Source organism: Pleurodeles waltl, chromosome 3_1 (genome assembly GCF_031143425.1).
Source record: "Pleurodeles waltl isolate 20211129_DDA chromosome 3_1, aPleWal1.hap1.20221129, whole genome shotgun sequence".
Lineage (NCBI taxonomy): Eukaryota > Metazoa > Chordata > Amphibia > Caudata > Salamandridae > Pleurodeles > Pleurodeles waltl.
In genome coordinates, this window is record NC_090440.1 from 77,462,798 (window position 1) to 77,484,257 (window position 21,460).

Genomic DNA, 21,460 nt, shown 5'->3' on the forward strand with positions numbered 1-21,460 from the left:
GCTCTATTGTCTCCAAATCCTGTCCAAATCTATGTGTCTTCATTTGTGAGGACAGTCCTTGTTCCTCTGAGTAGGAACTTGTTTTCGGTTCTGAGGCCGGATGTTTCGGTACCGAAACCTTTTCGGCTGCTCTTTTCGGTTCCGACGAAAACTTTACTTTCGGCGTCGTGGTCTCTCTGTGCTGACCCATTTCGGTGCCGCTGTCTCGGTGCCGAACCTGCTTGGAGCCACTATCTCGGGCCCGAGATTGCTGTGTGGCGGTATCTCGACAGGAGTCGGATGACTTCGACACCAGCGTGCCCTTCTTCGGTGCCGATGATCGGTCACCTATTTTTTGGGTTAAGCCATAGCCTGTTGGCGGTGGCGTCCCCTGGGCTTTTGTGGTCTTTTCGTGAGTTTTGTGTTTCGACGTCTTACTCACGGTTTTCGGCGATCCTCAGGATCGATCTCCTCCGAGTCCGATTCCTGGAAGGAGAATGTTTCTTCATCTTCCTCGAAACGCCCTTATCCTGTCGGCGCCGACACTATTTGCAGTCTTCTTGCTCTTCGGTCCCTTAGTGTCTTCCTGGACCGAAACGCTCGACAGGCTTCACAAGTATCTTCCTTGTGTTCTGGCGACAAACACAAGTTACAGACCAGATGCTGATCTGTATATGGATACTTGTTATGGCATTTTGGGCAGAAGCGGAATGGGGTCCGTTCCATCAGCCTTGAAGAGACACGTGGCTGGGCCGACCAGGCCCCGACGGGGGATCGAAAAAAAACCCGAAGGGCCACCGGAGCTCTTCCAAAGTCGGTGTCGATCTGTTGTAACTAACCCGATACCGAATGCAAACAATACCGACGATTTTTCCGAGATTCTAACTAACTTTCCGACCCGAAACACGGAGCGTAAAGGAACACGTCCGAACCCGATGGGGGAAAAAAAACAATCTAAGATGGAGTCGACGCCCATGCGCAATGGAGCCGAAATGGGAGGAGTCCCTCGGTCTCGTGACTCGAAAAGACTTCTTCGAAGAAAAACAACTTGTAACACTTCGAGCCCAACACCAGATGGCGGGATGTGCACAGCATGTGTATCTGCAGCTACACATGCCATCGAACATATATATATACACACACACATAGGAGTTAGAGTAAAATCTCCTCTAAAGATATAGAATCAGCACTTAGAGAGGTCCTAGTGAAAAGTAATTGATCACAGGAACCCACCTCAGAGAATTTTAATGTTTGGATGATGGCCGCAATCGACCCGGTTGATCTGATTGAAACTAAGATAGGCACTAGAACTAAAGCATTCACACCTTGGTTTTCGGACAAACAGATCTCAGATGGCAGTGTTGGAGGCAAGAATGGAAATTGGAGGGCTAATTCTACTCCAGAGAAGAAAGGTAAGCATAAAAAACTGATACTTATGCATAAGCGTGTCACTGTGGTAGCTAAATCCTCTCACTGTGTAAACAATGCCAGCAACACCCCTAACAAACTTCTCCTCAGGTCCAACATTCCTTATTGAGCCCACAAACTTTCTGCAACAATGTTGAAGTCTACTTCAGAGACAAAATCTTGAAGAACTGTTCCGACTTCAACATGAATACGGATATGCTTCACCCCATGTTTGGTGTGGATGACGCTGCAGACCAGCATTTCCTCCCATCTCCACCTCGAAAGTAAAACATTTCCTCATGAAATCAGGCTCACCTGAGGACCCCTGTCCTCCTAGAGTTTTATAATTTGCACCGGATCAGATTGAATACCTTTGCTAAAAGGGTCACAATCAGATACTAAACAGTTGTATATCCTTTAATTTGGAAGGAGGCAGTAGTCCCTTCACTCAAAAAAAAAAAAAAGAAGCTATTTTGAAGAATCAACAGATGCGTGCAAATAGAGTCAAAACTCTACAACTACAACACCAGACTTCACCTTACCAAAACCGATGATGATCTTGCGGGTCATTTAATACATTTGCGTTCAATGCGGATTCAGCTCAGGTTTCACTGCAAGTTTATGTACACTGTTCCCACATACTTTCTTAGCACTGTGAAATTACTACTTTGAATTGATTTCTGTACTCGCTGCCTCAATCAGCATAACGAAGATACAAATTTGTGCAATATTAATTCTAAATATCAGTTTACAAGTGATCCTGAAAAATAACTTTTTTTTTCCATTCATAAAAGGGATGTGGCCATGGGTGTATGATTATCTGAGAAAAACAAATTAATTATTTTGAACTTAGAGGTTTGCTTAAAAATGTTTAGTTTGAGACCATATTCAAACTGCAACGAGTGAATATGTGGCAACCACTGCTGTACAACATCCTGTTGAATCTGTGAGCAATGTGCTGCTTTAATACTTAACCTGTAGGATTGAAAGCCTGAAAAAAATGCAATAAACAACTGGGATTGATCATGAGAGATACTTCGATCCCAACTAACAATAATTAGGTAATACAACTGCACATAACATAAGAAAGCAAAAACATAAATGAGCATGGTTACAATCATGGGATCAGTTACCATCAATTACTCATTTACTCACACGGAGACAGAAGGTCAAGAATAAACATTAAGCACAATGTGAGACTCGCACGAGGAGGACCTGTGAGATTTCTGAACTACAGCTAATAGAGTAAGCCTCAGAGGCCACATAAACAAGCCACCTGAAAAAACAGCACTATATGAATTTGAAAAAGAATCATTCTTAGGCATGCTGAGGTAGGCACTCAGATTGGAGATACCATCACACATCTAAGCCTTTTACTTACAAAATGTAGAATTATTGCCCCATCCCAACAGCCTTGTGCTGCATACCTAGCTGAATATATTGGCAAATGCCAGAAATAGGACTTAACCGCATGATCAGTAGAAGGTTTGCTGTCTTATTAAAGTGACATTTTGCCTCAACCTAATGCCAAGAGGCTGCTTTCATTCTAGCAGGATCTGCCTGTGGTGGCCTATGCCAATTACTTCATAGTATTTCCTGATCTAAAACCAACACTGGGCACCAGCATAACCACCATTGAGAACTGCGAGTCACAAACAGTGTAACTAACTTTACTATTCTATGACAGACTCCCTGCACATTGCTTGAGTTTAGAACTATGCCTTAGCACTAGGAGCCTTATAAAGAATAACTCCAAAGTGGCAATATATCTCCCAGGAGATCTGTGACTTGATAAAGGTTCACTCTCTGGTTGAGTCTATTTAAAAACTATGGCTTGTGTAGTTGAGTGTGATCTAAAGAAGAGATTTGATTTAAAACTATTCTATGAACAGTGCTCGATTTGTTGGCTGCACACTCCTTGATCTGGGGTCAGACTACCCAAGTACTGTCCATTGGATAATTGTTGGTTGAGTCTTCTAATTAGATTGTTAAACTTTTGCTGATTTATGGAAGGAACTCTGAATAATTGCACCCTTTTAAATGCTGTCTTGCCACGTTACTTCTAGCAGACCAGCTGTTACATCATGCCTAATGACTGGTCTCTGTGATCCCACTGCCTTCCTGACTTAACCAACCAAAATACAGCAGAGCTAGCTCTTACTGCACCTAAACTTTAGAACAGTGATTCTTAACCTTTTGACTCCTATGGTCCTCCACTTAATCATTACTGGAGTCCGGGGACCACCACTGAATCATCATAATTGAAACCTGGGGACCCTCACTCGGTCATTAATGGAAGCAGAGGACCGCAGCTTAAGCAATTTCAACGACTTGAACCTCAAAACAACACACAAAAATACAGAAACAATCACTCAAACAAATACACAAATAATGAGCTATTGCATTTAGTTTACAAAAAATAAATAAAAATGTTCATTTTAATGGGAAGACTGGTGCTTTTCCAAATTCAATTAAGGCCAGCCCATGTACATACTACATTCTGTTTGATGCATTTGCACTGCTCCCACAAGTCAATCTGAAGGCACCAACTTAATTTATGGAACATTTTAAATGTTTCAATGTTGCTTTTTTAATAAACACTTTATTAACCTGTTTATGTTATGTGATTTTCTAAGCAGTCATGAATCCCTTCCGTAGGCACTGCAGACCCCCAGGGGTCCCTGGACCACAGGTTAAGAAATGCTGCTATAGTGCATTGTTAGAAATGTAAAGAACTAGAATAAAAGAAGGATGATACAACTGTCAATATCAACGCAGGCAAAATATATTAAAGTTTATGTGTAAAATATCACAGAGTGTCAGAACCAGTGTTTACAAATACACTGAACATCACTGTATGCACAAACTTAAACCAACGCGCATTAGTCAGTTAGGTTTTATGCCCGAGTAGGACACATCCGCAGGGGCAGGTTTTATGATGAAGTAAACTGCGTTTCACATTGCTCTTGCATTACCTTGGTTGTCAAACATGCACATAGGCCCATCTCTCTGGTAGTTGGCCACCCGGGTTCTGTAGGGGCAGTTTACAGGTATCTGCAGATAATTTGTCCCCAACCGATGCCTGTGAGTATCTGGATAGGAGAAAAGACGGCCCTAAAATACAAAAATAAATTCTAACCAATAAATGTACAAAAAAATATATGAAATTTGTTTTATTTTGTGAAAATCTCAATAAAGGGAGAGTAGGAGACGAGAACATATACCCTGACGAAGATGGTACAAAACACAGGTTACAGTAGAAAAAGCAAAGTATTTCTAGAGTAATAGAGGCAAAAGTAAAAACAAAATATTAGTGCCTTGAATCTGCTAAGATCAATGCAAGCAAAAACTAGGGTGGTACACGAGAAGTAGTGTTGCGCTTGAGAGAACATGTGGGGATTAAAACAACATCAATTTACTGTAAAATTAGATAGCCAGTGTCAAGTGTGGCAACGGAAGCACATTAAACCCTGAGCTCCAAAACCACTGTACCATAACCTATACACTGTATGATCAATACATACTATAAGGCTGTCGTATAATAATGCAGTTAGGATGATATGGGCCTGATAAAGAAGTCAACCTGAATAACACTCGGATGGTGGGGCACATTTATAACTTTCCCACACAATTCTAGATGTTCTTATTGGTACTTTACATCGCATAGTGCAACATCATTTGATGGAAGTTTCAATTATTTCTGTATTGATAAGACGCAATAGTCCATTCCATTTTAGTAAAACATCCTTTGAGTCACGTGTATGTCCGATATGCAGTTAACACAGGGCATTTGCTTTCTTTGCATTTGTTCCCAACTGTAACATTATGAAATGCCTGCAGTTTTATTCACAACTTCGACTTAGGTCTGCCGGGAGGGCCCTTTTTCCAATAACAGACGTGTATAATGAACAGGGTGCACTGCCCCCATCTGTGTCATGGTGCACCGGGCACTGACCAGGTCAGTACACCCTATTACATTCAATGCTCTCACCCACCACATCTGCAAACTTGTGCCTACCCTGGGGCAGCACTTTAGTTAAAGGCAGATGGGCTGTTTGAAACTCCCGGTCCGCCTTTCACTTTGCAGATGGCAACTGGTATGTGCTTCAAAGGGGTTTCCATCATTACAAAAACAGTGGCCCACAATGGGCTCATAAATTAGGTTTTAAAAAATAAGGAACTTAGGACCATAAGTACTACTTACTGGTTGAAAAATATTGCTAGCAATTTGCGACCAGTAGTTTTGTGACCAGTGAAGATTATTAAGAACCAACCTATGTACTATTAGGGTAGTCAGCTGGTTCTTAAAAATCAGAATCGTAGTGGGTCAGAATCCGATCTACTTCATACATATTAATGAGGCAGGTTGCAAATTTGGCACTGGCCTATACGATCGGTTATCAAAAGGATGGTGACCTGCTGAGATTAGCAGACTGCCATGTCTGTGACTGCTTTTAAATAAAGCATTTTTTTAAACGCAACTTGTTTTCCTTAAAGTTTTGAAGCTTTATTTTAAGATTAAGCAGTAGTCTAAATGTTTTTTGACCATTCAGAAAACGGGAAGGGGTCCCTTAGGAACATCTTCCAATTTGTGAATGGCTTACCCACAACCTTGCAGCAGTCATTAAAATATTAATATTCTGCATCCGAAAACATTAATACACACCATAATATTTAATCGGTATTTGGAAGAATGCCATAAAACACAACCCTTCCAAATACCACTTCAGTATGTTTTCCTAAACTTATTTAGCAATTCAATAACCTATTGCCATTTATTGAATGGGTTTAGTACATTTGAAAAACACATCAAATGGTTAAAAAATCCACAATTTACCAAACCTCCAGGTGTAGGAAAGTGCCACTGTCAGCATGGTTGTCCTCCCACTTTTTGCCTATTGTTGATGCCAACTTTGATTGAAAGTGGGCTGGGACCCTGCTAACCAGGCCCCAACCCTGGTGCTCTTTCCTAAAACTGTACCTTTGTTTCTACAATTGGCACAACCCTGGCACACAGTTAAGTCCCTTGTGGCCAGGAAAGGTCTCCAAGGGCTGAAGCATGTATTATGCCATCCTAGGTGACCACTCACCAAGCACATACACACTGCCTTGCAGCTTGGGTGTGCTAGTGAGGAGAAAAAGACAGTCGACATGGCACCCCTCTAAGGGTGCCTGCCCACAAATCACTGCCTGTGGCATAGTTAAGTCACCCCTCTAGCAGGCCTTACAGCCCTCAGGCAGGGTGCACTATACCACAGGTGAAGGCATAGCTGCATGAGCAATATGGCCCTACAGTGTCTAGGTCTATTCTTAGAAATTGTAAGTGCGGCCATATTAAATATATGTCTGGGAGTTTGTCATTACGAACTCCACAGCTCCATAATGGCTTCACTGAATACTGAGAAGTTTGATATCAAACTTCTCAGCACAATAAAATCACACTGATGCCAGATGTCAGTGTAAGACTGACCGGTCTGTGCCAGCCTGCCACTTTCAGACAAAGTGCCTTTGTGCACCCAGTGGTCAGAAACAAAGCCTGTCCTGGATGGAAGTGCTTCACACCTCCCTCCTCAGACTTTAACACCTGGTGGTGAGCCTCAAAGCTCAGCTAGTGGAGATGCCAGCCCCCGGACAAAGCCCCACTTTTGGCACCAAGTCCGGCAGAAAAATTAGGGAGAACAGAGAGACCAACCCAGCCAGGACCACCCCTAAGGTGTACAGAGCTGAGGTGACCTCCCCCTGCAGAATCCTTCATCTTGGTTTGGAGGACAGGGACCAAAGGGAGTGGGCACAATCAGGGTGTAGCCACCCTCAGGGACAGTAGCCACTGGCTACTGCCCTCTGACCCCTAAAATGCCCCTAAATCTTAGACTTAAGGGCCTCCCTGAACACCTGACCAAATTCCTGGCGACCTAACAAAAAGAAGGAAGACGACAACTGATTTGGCCCCAGCCCTACCAGCCTGTCTCCTGCTTCAAAGATCCTGAACAAAACAGCGACTCATCCAGCAGGATCAGCGACCTCTGCCAAGTTCCAGAGGACTGCCCTCTGGAACTTGGCACAGGACCAAAAACTCAGTGGACAGCAGCCCAGACCAAGAAGAAACCAACAACCAAGGACTCCCACCTCACTCAGAGTGTGTGAGGTCCTGACCCCTGTGCACCCGACACCCACTGTCCAGGTGTCCACTCAGCAAGAGATGGTCCCCAAGCGATTGTGAGCAAGTGCCCACCCTGGGTTGACCTCTCCAATGCCCCCCCCACGACACCTGCAGAGGGAATCCCGAGGACCCCCCCCCCCCAACCATGTTTCAGAATGGAGGGTAGTACAGTATGATTTGTCCACTGGTTGAAGTGTCCTGCGGTGTAGTTTTGATGTGTGTGGGCAGAGAGTAGGTAAAGAAACCAGTTACATACCTGTAGTTATGGTTTGACCTTTAATATTTTTCAGAGTCGCATGCTGTGCATAATAGCACAATCAAATAATTGAGTCCGCAATGTCCATTTCCAAAATCTTTTTCCAACTCTTGGTTGGTCAGGACATGGGAGAGCCAGAGTAGTGTTAACCATCGATTCAATGGTTGCCTTAAAAGTACTGCTAGTTTGACTGTCGTGCATAAATGGTGCCTTTTTGCCCCTTTCATGAATCTTTTGATGACAGATAGCGAAAACCTGTTTTTACACAAGTCCCCTAATGTAAGCTGTAACCCCTAATAAATGTACCATTTGGGAAGCTTAAAAGAAATAGCAGTTCACTAAATGTGTGAGGCAGCTGAAAGGGGAACATGAAAATTGTTCTCCTGCGACTAGGGTACTTTTCATCAGAGGTACTTTTTACACTTCATAGCATGGTGATTCCTTGTGGATGGTCCAAGTGCCTCCCTAATGATATTAAGTGATACTAAATGTTTTATCAGGTTAACCCCAGCTCATAAGTCAGGACTTCAGCGTTCTGATTGTGATTAAACACATTCTTCTCCCCTTTGCATTGTCCGAGTGACCTTCTGTTCTGCTATCTTCACAAATGTTCGAAGTACTTTCTGGAGTAGACTATGTTGATGTGACCACCAGAGCGGTACTATGATCATAGTCATATTGGATGCTCTGAAATTTTCCAGGACTAGTGCAATCAGAGCTCTTGGAGAAAAGAGTAAGGAGGCATCCCACGCCAACTCATTGATAGTGGATTCCTTAGAGTCTGTGGATGCTAGTGTCTGGATGTGAAATACCGGGACTTTGCGTTTTTTGTTTTGCTGTTGCAAATAGGTTTACTTGTGGAATCCCCTACTGATAAAGTACTATGTTGATGTCCTGCTTCATTTCCCAATTGTGCGATATGTTTGTTGCTATTCTTAACTCAGATGAGTTTTCGATCCTTGGAATTTGGTTTGCAAGCAATTGTACACTTTGTGCAATTTCCCACTTGCAGTTGGACTGTGACAGACTTGACCATCCTATTCAGACTGAACTTAACAGTTATTAGAATATGCACTTGTCTGCTCTGAATTTGGCTCAGGAAGGCTTTCAGTACCAGGGAGATTTGTTTTTATTTTTATTCACAGTAGTTGAAGTGCATGGTGCCTCTTGTGTGGCCCAAAGCCCCCTTTATCTTCTGCTGGTCAGTGTGAGCTCCCCACCCTACCTGGGATGGGTCTATTATTATGAGGACTTTAGAAAAAGATATCAAGAAAACCCTCCTCTTCAATATGTTCTCTCTGTTCCACCATCTGATCACCTTGCTGACCTGGTCTATTATAACCACTACATCCTCTTATTTTTCTTAGAGTTTGCAACCACTGGTTGTTTTCATGCATTATCTTTTGATATGGACCTGATGAACGCAAGAGACCATCATACCAAACAGCTTCAATACAGTCCTCACCATCAGAGAAAATGGTCTGGTAAAGGCAAGCCTGCTCCTGCAATGCCTAGACCCTCTTTAGGGTAGGATATGTTTAGTAGCCTGGGTGTACCCATTCCCTCCATGTCTTAGTTAGTGTCTGGAATGCAGAGAGTGTATGGTGTAATGCAATATTGGTGTGTGGTGTGGAGTGTAAGCTAGGAGATTTGACTAAGTGGAGAGAGAACAAAGCGATAACAGGACCTACCAGATGTTCCGGTAACCTATGCCGCTAACATGAAAAAATAACTTGTACCAGTATGAAGATCCTGGCCTGCAACTTTAACATTTTGGCAAGGAGTTATTTTGGGCTTAGAAAATACAGAAAGACTCTGTGCCTGTTGGGAGTCATTTCAGGTGGGGGAGGAGGCCTGTCAGAGAATAAAGATGGCATTGTGGCCCTGGAGATCTCAAATTCGAAAAGTACCTTGAAGTTGTACAGATTGTCAGTGATGGCCTTTTGTCACCTAAGTGATGAAGCAGTGATGAAACGGAGGGTCTCTGGGGAAACTTCTTCTCATGAAAACAGACTTAACCCCACAACCCATTCCCAAGTGCTGATGTAGAGGATTAATATTTCATGAACTATTTAGCAGGCTCGACCCCACATGAGCACATTCCTTCGGCTCTCCCATCTTTTTTGCAACGTAATGAGACATGTCCTTCCTGTCCTTTTGCACCTTGCATGTCATCTCTTGTATATGCTAGCCTTGCCATTAGTTAAAGTGTTAAAAGATGACCAAGCCGACATTTTCTTAGTCAACCAATGGCTTCTTCCATCACAAGAGAAACACTTATCATAGTCAGTATGACGGCTTTGGTACACGGGAACCTGCAATCTCTTTACAAAAGGCAGTCTCCAGTTTCCTTATTACAGGTACTTGTGACATCCCTAATCATCTTTTTTAAAGAAATTACATAGCTGCTCCACTGTAATAAGTTTTACAGTTGAGTTTGAACATCACAATGCCTGCTGCCATAGCCATCTAAAAGGCTGAAAGGCAGGTCACAGGGCATAATTACAACTGCAGTTTGAACAAGGAAAAACGAAATTGCCTTTTTCCTCTTCTGATATTTTTTTTCACACTTTAGGTCACTGCAGGAAAGACCGAATCTCTGCATGTTTCTACACAAACCGAACTACAGCTAACTTACATTAACTGATTTTAATATCTTTTTTGCATAGACGACTAACAACTTTTTGCCGAGTGTTTAATTTCCCCAGCACAGATTCTGCTTTTACTCTTTTTGTCTCCATGAACAAGCAAGGCACAAAGACTGAAGCGTTTGTGGGAAGAATGACGATATGGTCATGTATCAATGAATAAAGTATCCCATGCCGTACACTGTAAGCAAGACACCTAGGAGTCCCATGACCTTCTAAAGTAACTCTGCTGTTGTCCTTGTTCCTCTATGTGGTCATGGAACTGCTTGGTAACTAGCAACTGTCTTATAATGTATGACAGGGGGTACTTTAGCCCATAAATACAGGGTTTTCTAAAGTGGTTTCCTTGTACAAAAAGAAAAAAAATCAACTAAGAAATAAACAGGATTCTAAGACAGACACCATCAGGCCAAAAACCCAGAGGAGAAATTACTTTCCAGTCAAAGGTTAACTAAAAAGGCACAGAACAATGAAGTCCTTGTTCTACATGCAGAAAGGTGAATCATCTGAACAACCCTTGTTGTGCGTGAGGGAATAAGGCTCCACAAAGACTTTTTCCTTTTTGTCAAGGAATACGTATTTTTAACAACTGCTCATATCCTACATCGTGAATCAACTTTCAAATGGCCTTTCATGTGTTTGGGTTTCCAGACTGTTCATTAGTTTGGGCACGAGAATAAGGTTTGTGACTTCACGTTTCCGAAATAGTAATAGCTCCTTGTGAAGAATGAATCCATAAACTAATTCCAATTGAGAATACATTTGCTAAATACAATATTTCGCTCCCCAATTCTGATGTGGTTATGGGGGACCCCTATTTTGATATAATAAAATGTTCTGTGAAAAAGGAAACTGAATAAGCAAAAATCAAAGGGGATTGCTGATCTTGTGACTAGAGAAACTGTAATGTGGGTAGTGGTTAAGATTAACACTAAGAGCTGGATCACACTTGTAGGAAGTTGGCTCTGTATGTGCTATTTCACAGTAAGGAATAGCATGCACAGAGTCCAAGGGTTCCCCTTAGAGGTAAGATAGTGGCAAAAAGGGATAATACTAATGCTCTATTTTGTGGTAGTGTGGTCGAGCAGTAGGCTTATCAAAGGAGTAGTGTTAAGCATTTGTTGTACATACACACAGGCAATAAATGAGAAACACACACTCAAAGACAATTCCAGGCCAATAGGTTTTTGTATAGAGAAATATCTTTTCTTATTTTATTTTAAGAACCACAGGTTCAAATTCTACATGTAATATCTCATTTGAAAGGTATTGCAGGTAAGTACTTTAGGAACTTTGAATAATCACAATAGCATATATACTTTTCACATAAAAGACATATAGCTATTTTAAAAGTGGACACAGTGCAATTTTCACAGTTCCTGGGGGAGGTAAGTTATTGTTAGTTCTTGCAGGTAAGTAAACCACCTACGGGGTTCAAATTGGGGTCCAAGGTAGCCCACCGTTGGGGGTTCAGAGCAACCCCAAAGTTACCACACCAGCAGCTCAGGGCCGGTCAGGTGCAGAGTTCAAAGTGGTGCCCAAAACACATAGGCTTCAATGGAGAAGGGGGTGCCCCGGTTCCAGTCTGCCAGCAGGTAAGTACCAGCGTCTTCGGAGGGCAGACCAGGGGGGTTTTGTAGGGCACCGGGGGGGACACAAGTCAGCACAGAAAGTACACCCTCAGCAGCACGGGGGCGGCCGGGTGCAGTGTGCAAACACGTGTCGGGTTTTCAATAGGTTTCAATGGGAGACCAAGGGGTCTCTTCAGCGATGCACGCAAGCAAGGGGGGGGGCTCCTCGGGGTAGCCACCACCTGGGCAAGGGAGAGGGCCTCCTGTGGGTCACTCCTGCACTGGAGTTCCGATCCTTCAGGTCCTGGGGGCTGCGGGTGCAGGGTCTCCTCCAGGCGTTGGGATTTTAGAGTCAGGCAGTCGCGGTCAGGGGGAGCCTCGGGCTCTGTGGGGGCTCAGGGGGGACAACTTTGGTTACTCACAGTCTTGGAGTCGCATGGGGGTCCTCCCTGTAGCGTTGTTTCTCCACCAGTCGAGTCGGAGTCGCCGGGTGCAGTGTTGCAAGTCTCACGCTTCTTACGGGGATTGCAGGGGTCTTTAAATCTGCTCCTCTGGAAACAAAGTTGCAGTCTTTGTTGAACAGGGCCGCTGTCCTCTGGAGTTTCTTGGTCTTTTGGAAGCAGGGCAGTCCTCTGAGGATTCAGAGGTCGCTGGTCCTGGGAAAAGCGTCGCTGGAGCAGTTTTCTTCTGAAGGCAGGAGACAGGCCGATCGGACTGGGGCCAAAGCAGTTGGTGTCTTCTTCTCTGCAGGGTTTTTCAGCTCAGCAGTCCTCTTCTTCTTTAAGTTGCAGGAATCTAAATTTTTAGGTACAGGGGAGCCCTTAAGTACTAAATGTAAGGGAATGTTTAGGTCTGGGGGGTTAGTAGCCAATGGCTACTAGCCCTGAGGGTGGGTACACCCTCTTTGTGCCTCCTCCCAAGGGGAGGGGGTCACATTCCTATCCCTATTGGGGGAATCCTCCATCTGCAAGATGGTGGATTTCTAAAAGTTAGAGTCACTTCAGCTCAGGACACCTTAGGGGCTGTCCTGACTGGCCAGTGACGACTCCTTGTTATTCTCATTATTTCCTTCGGCCTGGCCGCCAAAAGTGGGGCCGTGGCCGGAGGGGGCGGGCAACTCCACTAGCTGGAGTGTCCTGCGGTCCTGGAACAAAGGGGGTGAGCCTTTGAGGCTCACCGCCAGGTGTTACAGCTCCTGCCTGGGGGAGGTGATAGCATCTCCACCCAGTGCAGGCTTTGTTACTGGCCACAGAGTGACAAAGGCACTCTCCCCATGTGGCCAGCAACATGTCTCGGGGGTGGCAGGCTGCTGGAACCAGTCAGCCTACACATGTAGTTGGATACAGTTTCAGGGGGCACCTCTAAGGTGCCCTCTGGGGTGTAGTTTACAATAAAATGTACACTGGCATCAGTGTGCATTTATTGTGCTGAGAAGTTTGATACCAAACTTCCCAGTTTTCAGTGTAGCCATTATGGTGCTGTGGAGTTCGTGTTTGACAGACTCCCAGACCATATACTCTTATGGCTACCCTGCACTTACAATGTCTAAGGTTTGGCTTAGACACTGTAGGGGCACAGTGCTCATGCACTGGTGCCCTCACCTATGGTATAGTGCACCCTGCCTTAGGGCTGTAAGGCCTGCTAGAGGGGTGACTTATCTATACTGCATAGGCAGTGAGAGGCTGGCATGGCACCCTGAGGGGAGTGCCATGTCGACTTACTCATTTTGTTCTCACCAGCACACACAAGCTGGCAAGCAGTGTGTCTGTGCTGAGTGAGGGGTCCCCAGGGTGGCATAAGACATGCTGCAGCCCTTAGAGACCTTCCCTGGCATCAGGGCCCTTGGTACCAGGGGTACCAGTTACAAGGGACTTATCTGGATGCTAGGGTGTGCCAATTGTGGATACAAAAGTATAGGTTAGGGAAAGAACACTGGTGCTGGGGCCTGGTTAGCAGGCCTCAGCACACTTTCAATTCAAAACATAGCATCAGCAAAGGCAAAAAGTCAGGGGGTAACTATGCCAAGGAGGCATTTCCTTACAGCACTTTCAAGATAAGTTACTTCAGTCAAATAAATGTTACACAACTGAAAAGCCTCAGGATACAACCACAGTATAATAGTTAAGCATATTTATTGGAAGGATGACTCTACAACAAAGCGATGGGCCGTACCATAAACAGGCCCTGCAAAGGAAAGGTAGTAAATCCCTGGAACAAACTATAGCACAAATGGATCAAGGGCTGCGAAAGAAGAAAGCAAGACAGTATGTTGTACATTTTTATAGCATAATAAGAAATTGTGAATAACAGAATCTCAGAAGAGATGTCACCTGTACATATACATTACTAACAGTGTGATGAAGCAGACTCCATTTTCAAATAAAATCTAATGGATAAAATAAGGCACTCCCAACAAATTCCATAGATAATTCACTCAACGGACTGTATATTCAGGTCAGTTACAAATGCATCCAAAAAGTCACAAAAAGGCATCCACTAACCTGCAGCATTTTGTCCGGGCTAGGTTCAATGCCGGGGGGCATGTTGCTAGGGTCAAACGCCAACTGCTCCACTTCTGCAAAATAGTTGACGGGGTTCCTGTTTAATACCAATTTTCCCACGGGGATGAGAGGATAATCTTTGTGGGGCCAAACCTACATAAAAGAAAGAAATTATAGTTTTTTCATAGAACAAATGCATATAATGAAAATTTATCAATATGCACTACCACCATGATATTAATGCGATGATGAACTCCTTGTCAAATTAAGAGGCACAGCATAATTTCAGTTTCACGGTTTTGCAAGGGGATTCATGCAGTGCATGCTGTGTGTGCTCAACATCTTAACATCAAAAACAAACAATTCAATTTGAATGATACTCGTACCCAGGAGTACTTCCGAAAGCAGAACATTTAATTTTCTTCAGTTTTTAAAAGTACTGAATCACAACCACAGGCTAATATCGAACTAATTCATATAACACATAAAACAATGAAAGCACACAGCAGTATCCGTTGTGCAGTGCTCGCCAACAATACATATCACACATACAATAGTCTCAATTGTATGCAGTCACACAAATTATTTAGCAAAAGAAAAATGTGAAAGGAGTATGTATATTCCTTCACTGAAAAAAACAAAGATTACAGGAACACTATAGTTAGGTCCTGAATTTACAGGCAAAAAAAACAAAAAACATAGAATTTCAGCTGTTAGAGTTATTTTAATTAATTATCACTCTTGCCCTAAGGTAACAATCACTCCTGCACCCTCTATGTTGTGACTGCCACAATATGCCAGTAATTAACACCACACCGGAGACTGGGTCAACATTGTGCCAGGGTGGACACCATCATGCCATCCATACCCACAACGTGTAAAGAATTACCGCATTAATGCTGGAGCTAGCATTACACCAGGTGTGGGCACCATTGAGGCACGGAAACCCACAATAGCCATATTTACCACCACAACGTAAGGGTAAGGATTAGAGCCACACTAGGCCCATTCTGAAATGGTCGCATAAAAGAACAAGTTACTTACCTTCAGTATAATATTATCTGGTAGAGAATATCAAGCGGTAGATTCCTTCCCTTAGAATTAACCCCAAGCTTCAGACAGGATCCAGAAGCTTTTCTTGAGCAGTATCCCTGTGCGCCAGTAGGGGACATCCGTGGGCTCTGTGTGTCATCATCTGCACCGGAAGTGACATGCGTAGTGGCTATATAGGCACCACCCCAGCGGGCTGATGTCAGTTACTTTTCATAAATTTCCACAATAGGAGCGAAGAACCATGAAGAGCACTGACCACTGGTGTGAAAAACTAGGACTCTGAAAGGAGAACAGGCATGATCCTAAAAATCTGTTCAGAGAGGGGTGAGCACCAGTGGGTCAGTAAGGAATCTACAGCTAGACAGAGTCTCTACCAGATAAGGTGAAGGTAATGAACTTGTTCATCCAGGACTAAATTAGAAAAGTGCCCATCCTGAATGTACAGTGTTTGGTGGATGTGTGCAGAAAGGCCCCCACTGCTACCTGGCAGATGTCCAGAACAAAAACTCCACATGCAAACGCAATGGTCGTAGCATTTGCTCTGGTACAATGAGCACTGAAACCCTCTTGGGGTTGCTTCTGGTCCAATGCGTAGCAGATTTTAATACAGAGCACCACCCATAAGGAGATGGTTGGTTTCTGCCCTGCCTTTCCTTACTTGACACCGACACATGCCACAAAGAGTTGATCGTCCACCCATACAGTTTTGTGCGGTCAAGGTAGAACAACACTCTATTTGGGTCTAGCAGGTTGAGTCCCTCCTCTTCGTCAAAGGGAAGGGCCAGCTTGATTGGTGTATCGAGGGGGGGGGGGGGGGGGGGGAATTAATGAGATTGATGTAGGTTTGCGGAGAGGACAGTGCCTGTGGCTCACCATCTCTCCAAGTAGATGTAATTGCCACAAGAAAAGCCATCTTGATGGTGAGGAGCCCAACAGGAATAGAAAAAAATAGCTCAAAGAAAGTCCACATTAAGAATGTAAGAACCAAATTAAGGCATTATTGAGGCATAACAAGAGGGAGCTTGGGGGGCAGGGGTCAACGTGTTTAAGACCTTTAAGGAACCGATTTACAACCGAGTACTTCAAGCGGGAGGGTTGATCGGACAATTGCAGAATAGGGGAGATAGTGTATAAATACCCCTTCAAGGTGCCCAATGCAGAACCCTGCTGGGCCAGGGTAAGGATAAACAAAAGAACTTCGGAAAGGAAAGCAGATGCGGGATCAGTCTGTTTTTAAGCATACCATGCTAAATAAGCCAGCATATTGCATCTCAATGGAGGGATGTCGGCCTGCCAATATAACAGCACAGGCTTGGAGTGGAAGGTCAAAAGCTGTCAACTGTCGCCGCTCAATCTCCAAGCATGAAGGCAAAGCATTGACCGGTTCAGGAAGTGAACCCTCCTCTGCTACTCTGACAGCAGATCCTCCTGAAGGGGCAGCCTGATTTGATGACAGATGGCCATGCTCAATAGCTCGGGACACCAAACTCACCAAGCCCAGTCTAGAGCCACAAGGATGACTAGGGTCCAGTCGTTCCTGATCCTCTTGAGAACCCTGGGCCGGAGGAGTATGGTCAGAGAAAGGATGTGGGAGGCCTAATCTCCACTCAAAATGAAAAGCGTCTCCAAGCGAGAGCCGCCCTGGAAACTTCACCGTGCAAAACCGATGGCACTGCGCGTTCTTGGTGGAGGCGAACCGATCTAACCAAGGCTCTCCCCACGGCAAAGGTGTCCAGCCTTTTGGATTTCTTATCCAGTCGGGCAGTAAGGAATGCACCAGGATTTACTAGGGAAATGGAGGCTTGGACCACCAAGCTCTCAGGGGTAGGGTGTTGGGTGAGGAAAAAGGGGTCCCCTAGGGTGGGGTGATGGCGGCAGGCAATTGTCCTGTCCACAGGAGCCCATGTGCAAGGCTTGGACCAGAGCCCGGTCTGGAAGGGCTTCATTAAATGGGAGAAGCGGTTCTGAAGGGATGACTCCAGGTTGAAGCACCTCCATCAAGACATTAGTATTCACAGCCACGGAGGGCAACTGAAGGCCAAGAACCAAGGCCACCCTCTCCTCATCACCATACCAAATGTGGCATCCTCCTCCATAGCCATGGTAGGAGGAGAGATCAAGCCAGTATCTGTGGAGGTTTTCAGTCCACTAGAATCTGCCAATTCCTCACACCAGTCAATATCTAGGTCTAGGGGCTGGAATTCTTAAGGGTCAACAGGCCCCTCCTAATCTTCCCAAAGTCCTAGCCCATAAGAATAGGGCTCAGGCTCCGTCTTGGAGGGGATGGCTACAGTCAGTGGCGGATGTCAATGTCACACAGAGCTGAAGGATGCCACCTATCGGCGTGCAGGGGTACTGCTCACAAAAGGATTCCGGATCGAGTATCACGCATAGGGATAATTCTAAGGTTAAGGAATCTGCAGCTATAAGTCTCTATCAGATTATGCCAAAAAGTACTGCATCAGCCGCCATTATGCAATGAAGAGACACCATTGTCTTATGGAAGCTTACAATAAGCAAGGAATTCACACCTTTACACCAGTGTTAGTTATACTAGAGCTGGAAGCCAACAAACCATGGATGTCAACAGTATGTTAGGAATTATCATCAAGGCAGGGCCTGTGTCATGCCAGGATATGCACCATTATTCCACAATAAGCCAACAATTGACACCATATTGCATGGGCTGGCATTAGAACAGCTGTGCACACCATGGTTCCACAAATGCTTACAACATTCCAAAAATGATTAACGGTGTGTCATTATGCTATGGGTGGACATCAGATGCCATGGATACCCACAATGCATTAACACTTTATTGCTAGGGTCGCTACTGTGGCCACAACCTGCCAAAACTTACCAACAAAAATTGCTTAATACAGAGGTTCAAAATATAGTACTAATTACACCACTGTGCCTGAGCCGACAACATGAGTCCAAGAATTGCTGCCAGGTCTGCCATAAAGCCTTAGTGTACTCTGTGTGCCATGGTTTCACACACAATGTGCCAAGAATTACCACGGTTGTTCCCGAACAGCAAGGATGTTCACAATATGGTATGACTTACCACCATTATTGCTGGGCAAGCATTAAAATGAGAGATGAGCACTTAGCACAACACTCACATGTGCACAAACACAAGTGCCATCAAACACGTACAAGATTAACTCCAAGGGTACTAGAACACGCTGGGCATGTCCTCAGTACCGGTACTCGGGTGCTAAGGACATGCCCAGCACGTCCTGGCACCAGGAGCAGGAAATCTGTCTGGTGCAAGCACCTGAGCCATTTCCTTTTATTGGAATCAGCCTCAGAGCTGGGAAAGAGCTTCTCCAGCTCAAAAAAGCAATTTTTTTCGCCTCTGAAATGACAATCGCCGTAATTTCAGAGAAAGTGAAAGTGAAATGAGCCAATCAGCTCATAGCACTTTCCGTGCTTCAGTGCTTGATGGCATATCTTAGTCGCCTGAGCACTGAAGCAGACGGGAGAGGTATCATTGGAAAGAAGAGAATCTCCCCTCTCCGTTGGTGACTTTTCCCTAGTGGATCCCTACTTTGGGATCGCCGCAGAAGGGCAATCCCCAAGCAGTGACCCACTCCACTAGACACCAGGGACTATTTGAGGGGCAATTTTTCCCCAAAAAAATATCTCAAAACAGCTATATTTTGCCTATTTTCTCAGGGCCCTCCATTGTATCTTTAGAATTCCCAGGATATTGAAGAAGAAAAAATAAAAGACACATATGGTGTGAATATCTTCTATGGAAAAAACGTTATGGATGCCCAAGCGCAAACTACACCAAATAGCCTAAAAAAGGGTTTAGCATTCAAGGCGGAAGAGGCCTAGCAACAAACTAAAAAAGACAATTCCAACAGCATCCTTAAAGTGCTTGGCATCCCAAATACTGTTCCAGGTGCCTCAACTCTTTCACCGTGGCTTCCTGATCTGTCCGACAGTATTAAGTAAAGAAACCTTCTGCATGCTGGAACCTAATGGACTGGAAGGGTAGTGGGACTGGATCCGTGTTTCTTGGAGGCAGACAACAACTGAGTAGGGAGCCAACTGATTCTCTGGGCGATGGGTGAGGGGTGGACTGGCTGGGCATTATGTGATCTCAGACTCTGGGGAAGAAGCTGAAAGGGTGGGCTCTTGGGCAGAGAGAAGGTGCAAGTGTGTGGGATTGAGGGAGGTAGTAGACAAACAGGCGGCATATCGGAAAGAGGTGGTAGGCAGGTTGTTAGGTGATCCCTGGGGCCATCAGGAAGGTGGACAGATGTGATGGCGCTTTCACAGTGTGTGAAGAGTGAAGAGTGAGGGTTAGGTAGCGGTGTTTGCAGTGCAGCCAGTGGAGGCTCTTGGGGCCAGGTGATGGGCTGGTCAGGGCATGCAAATAGCTTTCTCTCAGCGGGAATAGGTGTTATTATTTCTTTTTTGCTACCACTGAAGCAAACACTAGCAGAGAAGTGTTTAACATTTTCAATAAAGGTGGAAAATGTGTTCCCTTCCCCTACATGCAAAGGAAGTTCTTCTTCAATGGTAAACGGTCATAGGGTCCCTTCTTGAAACCTTCAAATACCTGAATGCAAAACTGCATCACTGGAGGCCCTGGAATGGATCACACCAAACCTAAAAAGCCACCCGTTTCAGATAAGCAGCCTTCAGCAACCATACACAAATGTTCGATGCATTTTTACAAATGGATTCACTCAACATTTGTCTGTAGAGGAGGGAACTGTATAAAAATGTGTGGATGATGACTTTGTATATGTTGTTCTGCTGTTGGGGATATTTAAGGGGAGTGAAGAAGTCTCCCACAACTTCATGCTCTCCGAAGTGCCAAGATCCTGCGGCTCCTCGCTATGTGTCATTTGAAATAAAGTGCTTTATTTTTTCTGGATGTTTTTTACTTTAAAAAAAAAAATCAACAGCCTCTGGTGGAGTGGCAATCCTGCCTGAGTCAGGAGAAGCACAGAGTGCTGGCTGCTGACAAGTAAGATTAGGTGGTCAGGGTTTGCTAAGTGACAGGATCTTCATGAGCAGTGGCCACTGCCAAGCAGTAAACCTAAACTTTGTGTAAGTCAATTCAGCGCAATTCCGAAAAGCCCACTGAGTTCTAGATATATAGGAAGCGCTCGCTGGCTCTCTGTGAAGAGGAGATTGCTTAACTGACTGCGGAATACTTACAATTGCTGCACTTAAATGTGTTCTTTCATTTCATGTTACACTTTTATGTTACATAGAGGAAACAAATAAAAGTATACCATTATACCTACCTTAGTCAAATCAAACGGATTGAACTGAAATTTCTCAGCCTGCTCAAAAGTCATGACCTGGATATAAAAGGTCCAGGATGGGAAATTTCCATTAGCTATGGCCTCATAAAGGTCATGTATGCCATAATCTGGATCGGTAGCAGCCAATTTCTCAGCCTCTTCAACAGTTAGGTTTTTTATACCTTGATCAGTCTAAAAACAAAAACACAAAAATGGTTTAGGATATTTATGCATTTATTGTCAAGGAAGAAAGACAGATTAAACAGTTTAACTCTTATTAATTAGGCAATTTTACATTAATACATTCCATGCTGAGGACAATGTGTTTTCAGATGATTAGAAAGTGGTGCAAGATACAAAAGAAAAACAAACAAAACACAACACACACAGGTTGACATCCCCACCAAACTAGTTCAGAGGTATCAGACACGCACAAGAGATTAACTATCCAGCCATGAGATGTAGCCATACTAGTGGAAATCGCACACCATGAAAGCCACTGCAAAGGACTTCATGATTAAATCAGACAAATGGATGTCCCGAAAGTAGTGCAATGAAAGCCATAGAGGGGTTTCTAATCTGAGCCCTACTAAAAATGGTGCCACATAACGC

General features: G+C 44.4%; 1 protein-coding gene across 1 annotated transcript in view; it reads right to left on the reverse strand.

The window, feature by feature from the left end:
* LOC138283777 (catalase) overlaps window positions 1-21,460 on the reverse strand; it is a 174,395-nt gene that overhangs the window by 88,091 nt on the left and 64,844 nt on the right. The window contains exons 7-9 of the mRNA XM_069221848.1: window positions 20,849-21,040; window positions 14,523-14,675; window positions 4,362-4,500 (exon numbers count right to left, since the gene is read on the reverse strand). Of these exons, the coding sequence (XP_069077949.1) occupies window positions 4,362-4,500; window positions 14,523-14,675; window positions 20,849-21,040 (484 nt within the window). The remainder of the gene's footprint in view (window positions 1-4,361; window positions 4,501-14,522; window positions 14,676-20,848; window positions 21,041-21,460) is intronic.